Source organism: Penaeus japonicus, unplaced genomic scaffold, assembly GCF_977035675.1.
Source record: "Penaeus japonicus unplaced genomic scaffold, GWHDUDI00000001_assembly GWHDUDI00000014, whole genome shotgun sequence".
Classification (NCBI taxonomy): Eukaryota; Metazoa; Arthropoda; class Malacostraca; order Decapoda; family Penaeidae; genus Penaeus; species Penaeus japonicus.
The window spans coordinates 10684842-10689841 of record NW_028234416.1 but is presented as its reverse complement, the minus strand read 5'-3'; the positions used below and the strand labels follow the sequence as shown (position 1 = coordinate 10689841).

Below are 5000 nucleotides of genomic sequence, written 5' to 3'. Positions count from 1 at the left end.
TATGTGTTGTGTGTGTGTGTGTGTGTGTGTGTGTGTGTGTGTGTGTGTGTGTGTGTGTGTGTGTGTGTGTGTGTGTGTGTGTGTGTGTGTGTGTATGTGTATGTGTATGTGTGTGTGTGCATGTGCATGTGCATGTGCATGTGCATGTGAATGTGAATGTGAATGTGAATGTGAATGTGAATGTGCATGTGCATGTGCATGTGTATGTGTATGTGTATGTGTATGTGTCTGTATGTGTGTGTATGTGTGTGCGTAGGTGCGTGCGTGAGTGCGTGCGCGCGTGTGTAAGTACACGAGTGCGTGCGTGTGTGTGTGCATAAGCACATGTGCGTGTGTTTGTACCGCGCAAGAGATTAAGATAAAGAAACATAGTTAAAAAGCCATGTTAATAAGTCTAAATGATTCTACAGACATACAGATAGTTGGATACCCAAATAGATAGACATATAGCGCGATACGAAGATAAAAGGACAGATAGCAAAGCCTGACAGACGCGCTGAAAGACGACCGACGGATTGCAGAGCAACACACACACAGGCGAAGAGTGCGTTCCTTGCCTCCCCGCCCATCGCTCCTCGCAAGCGCTCCCAACCGCCCAATTAATCGCGATCCATCACCCTCGCGGCGGAATTGAAAACGGCTCGTCACTTGCAAGAGGGCACGGACCCCCTTCTTCGCTTGCAACGCATTGGGACAAGGTTCTTGCACGAAGAGACTGACTAGGACATCTACCCTAGGATCTTTCAATCTAGCTTCCTGGGGAGTTGGAAAACTCATTGTCGTGTGTTGCATGTCTCAAGTTTCTCAAGGGACGTCTTGCAACACGCGGATATCATATGCAGTATCACATCGCACGCAATGAATGGCTTAATAACATCCTATCACAGTATGATTTATCTCCCTTATGCGCCAGGATAATTACCTTCTTATTATCTTAATCACGCAATTACTTCTCTCGCTTCTATCTATCATAATCATTCCCGGTGTTCTCTTTATTATGGCTGAGTGATTTAAATGGAATAATTTCATTTTCAGTCTGCAGTTACGTTTAAAAAATGAGAGCCGGATATACATTCAACGTGAAGAAGCTATACGTGCATGCATTCCTTCCAGAATAAGATGAGAATATGATGTTATACACTTACGAAAATATGGATCCCCCCCTTTTCACATAAGAACAACAGATTCACCGAAAATCGATTCATGTCACAAAAGTCCAGGAATTCGCTTCGCCTTTTTGGACTCGCTTCGAAACAGCGCCTGGTAGGCATCTGGCTCTCAATGCCGGGCCGTCCTCCACTTGTCACGTTGCTCCGGGCACGGACGAGAGCTGCTCTGTAATTTGGCCGAAAAAAGTGTCCTATAACTCAGCTGCTCGCAAATTTACTTCTCTCGTCCGATATCTTCCGCCGTATTCGTCCTTTTTCGTCCATTCCAGACGCATGCTAAAAGTCTTTCGGATTTTCAGTCGCTCAAAATTACATGATTATTACCGTGAGTTACTAATTTTGGTGAATTACTTATTAATTACTTATTTCGATAAACTACTTCATCATTTCGCTCTGCAAAACATAATTATTCTGATGAATTGCTGTAAAGTTCGAGCATCAGACGAACCGGGACCGAGTGGCATCGACGCAATCATGGCTGTTCCGCCCGGAGTCGTGAGGTACATGACACGCCGTGAGTACTCGGGGGGGGGGGGGGGGGGGGGGGGGGGGGGGGGCGAGGGGGGGGGGGGGATAGGGGGAGGGGGGGAAGGTGGCGAGGGCAAGAGGGGAGGGATAGGGGGAGGGGGGGAGAAGGTGGCGAGGGCAAGAGGGGGTGAAGAGGAGGGAGGGGGGTGAAGGTGGCGAGGGCAAGAGGGGTGGGGTGGGGGGTCTGTTCTAGTCATAGTGCAGAGGTCGTGTCTGTCTGTGTCTTAATGGTTTGCCACCAGATTAATATCTCTTCCTTTATTAGGCAATGGGTTTCCGTTTTCTATAGTCAAAGGAATTGCCTTTCATCACACTCATCACATATACATATTTATATATGTACAGTATATGCATTTATATATATATATATATATATATATATATATATATATATATATATATATATATATATATATATTTATCTATCTATCTACCTAACTATAAATACACACACACACACACACACACACACACACACACACACACACACACATATATATATATATATATATATATATATATATATATATATATATATAGATAGATAGATAGTATATATACATATATAATATATATACATATATATATACATATATATATACATATATATAATATATATACATATATATATATATATATATATATATATACATATATACATGTGTGTGTGTGTGTAAGTGTGTGGGTGTGTACGTTTGCGTGTGTGTGTGTGTGTACGTTTGCGTGTGTGTGTGTGTGTGTACGTTTGCGTGTGCGTGTGCGTGTGCGTGTGCGTGTGCGTGTGCGTGTACGTGTACGTGTACGTGTACGTGTACGTGTACGTGTACGTGTACGTGTACGTGTCCATGTGCTTGTGCGTGTGCGCGTGCGTGTCCATGTGCTTGTGCGTGTGCGTGTGCGTGTCCATGTGCTTGTGCGTGTGCGTGTCCATGTGCTTGTGCGTGTGCGTGTCCATGTGCTTGTGCGTGTGCGTGTCCATGTGCTTGTGCGTGTGCTTGTGCTTGTGCCGTGTGCGTGTGCGTGTATATGTATACCAACGAACAAGCAATTCCCGGCCAAAGACCCCACACTGCTCCTCTCAACAGAATGAACATCGATCAGCTCCTGTCAACTCCTAAAAGCCAATCACAGCAAAATATGTCGGTGTGTCAGATTTCACCTTCCTTTGTTATGCAACCTCTTGCATTAAATATGCCAAGGACGCAATTTTACGAGCAATCAAATGCCTGATTAATCTAGTAAAAATGTCTAGTTCCTGGAGGATGAAATAATTAGTAATATTACTTAGGTAATACGACTTTGCTAACTATACAGATCCCCGTCTTTTCGTGGTGGAAATGGGAGCTTCAGCATTACAGTATTTCACTCTTTGTCTATACACTCTTTCTCTCTCGCTCCTCTTTCTGTCTTTCTAACATTCCTTATCTTATCTTCCCTTACCTCCCCTTTCCATTCCTCTTCTTCCCCCATCCTTGTTTATACTTTTTTTTAGGATTACCAACCCGTTCCTGTTTCCATATCTACATTTTCCTTCGTTATTTCATTCTCCTTCCCATCTCCCCTTCACACATTTCTCTACTAACCTTCCTTTCTGAAAAGCATATTGTTCCCAAAGATTTACTCTCTTATTATCTTTTTTTTTATTTGCTCCCCCTCTCTTTATTGTCTCTCCCTCTCACTTTTTTTCTTCACTCCCTATCTCTTTTCTTCTGCCAAACGTGATATCCATTCACACTCGAGGCATTACATTCCATCTCCAACCTGCAGCCTCGCCTATCTACAATGTATCTACGTATGTATCTACATCTATATAGAATAGATGCAGATGTAGATGTGGATGATACAGATGACACATGTACAGTCGTGGATATAACATGAGTAACACACTTGCATTCACAAGCCCACTCCAATCCATTTACGTCCAAACAAAACAAAACCTGCAAATGCCAACTTACGTGCAGAGGGAGATGCCGTCTTTAAGGGCATGTCCGAAAGCTAGCTGGTCGGTGAGGCCTTCCGCCGTGGGGAACTCCAGGGGCATCTTCGTGACTCCCTCCACCCAGTCGCACGCCTCTCTGGCTCTGTTTATGTCGAACTTGGCTTGGCTCTGTTGGGGCGGAGACGGAAAAGGCAATCAGTTAGGGAGTCTTGTTAAGTTAGGAGGTCCTGTGCACATAAACAGGGAAATGGACAACAAAAATAAGGACAATAAAACAACAATGCAAGCAAGGGTGTGGCCCCTATACAATGGATAGCATGCTATGCGCTATACATTAAGGGCGTGTCTGGTTGCATTTTATACCAACCTCGTTCACGGTAAGCATTAGCCATGCCTGTCCGAATATTGTGAAAATATATGTATTTCTATAAATCACCTGCAATAAACAACTGATTAATGATCTCTTCACTTGGTAACCTCCATCTAAGCAAAGAAAAAAATACTCTCCATGGACGATCACAAAAGCAACAGAAAAGCTTTCCTCTGTGGCAAGGAGCCGAGTGGTAGTAGTTGTTTGTGTATATCTCGTCTGACTGGAGGCATTTAAGGGAGACGGCAAACTACGTGAGATTTTACATTAGGGGAGCTCTGAGATTCTCCCAGTCTCTCTCCTCCGGATTATATGCGTTGAGTTATATAAGACGAAAGGTAAAACTGCGGCAACAAATTAGAGGTTCTGAAATTTCTCACAAGATGTACTTGTGCATGCCAGCGTCAAGAGGCTAGGCTGACGGAGACGCACCTGCCTTGATCACCAAAATGCACGTTTTGCAGACATGAATGGATAATTACTCATGTATGTATTATACCATACCCGAAGTGTCCCATTCCTGTGTAGTTACACACTAACAACATGCTTAGTGTGTAACTTACAACTAACATGGAGAGCAAATGTGAACTAGTAAGCTTTTTCAGAACCTGAAAGAAGAAAGAAACAGCACAATAAAGGGAAAGGCTGACACGAAGACCGGGAAAGGAAAAGTTAGAATAAAGATGAGACCAACTGTGTAAGAAGCGATATAAATGCAAAAAGACCGTAAAAATAAATTTTGCTTCTATCAATTCGAAGATATATAAATCAAATCAGAAAATAAAGGTCAGAGACAAGAAAACATAAGGTCACAGTAATCGCTTCTAAGGTCATGGATTGTACTCGATGACCTCAGTCATCATTTCAAGCCCGGAATCTCATTCCCTCTCTTCCTCCATCCCTCCCTGATTCTCTCCCCTTCCCCCTCCCCCTCCCTCCCTCCCTCACTCCTCCCCCTCCCCTCCCTCTCCTTTTATTTCTTCTTCTCCCTTTC

General features: G+C 43.6%; 1 protein-coding gene across 1 annotated transcript in view; it reads right to left on the bottom strand.

The window, feature by feature from the left end:
* LOC122258832 (myophilin) overlaps positions 1 to 5000 on the bottom strand; it is a 79218-nt gene that overhangs the window by 44067 nt on the left and 30151 nt on the right. The window contains exon 2 of the mRNA XM_043025072.2: positions 3653 to 3804. Coding sequence (XP_042881006.1) covers positions 3653 to 3804 — 152 coding nt within the window. The remainder of the gene's footprint in view (positions 1 to 3652; positions 3805 to 5000) is intronic.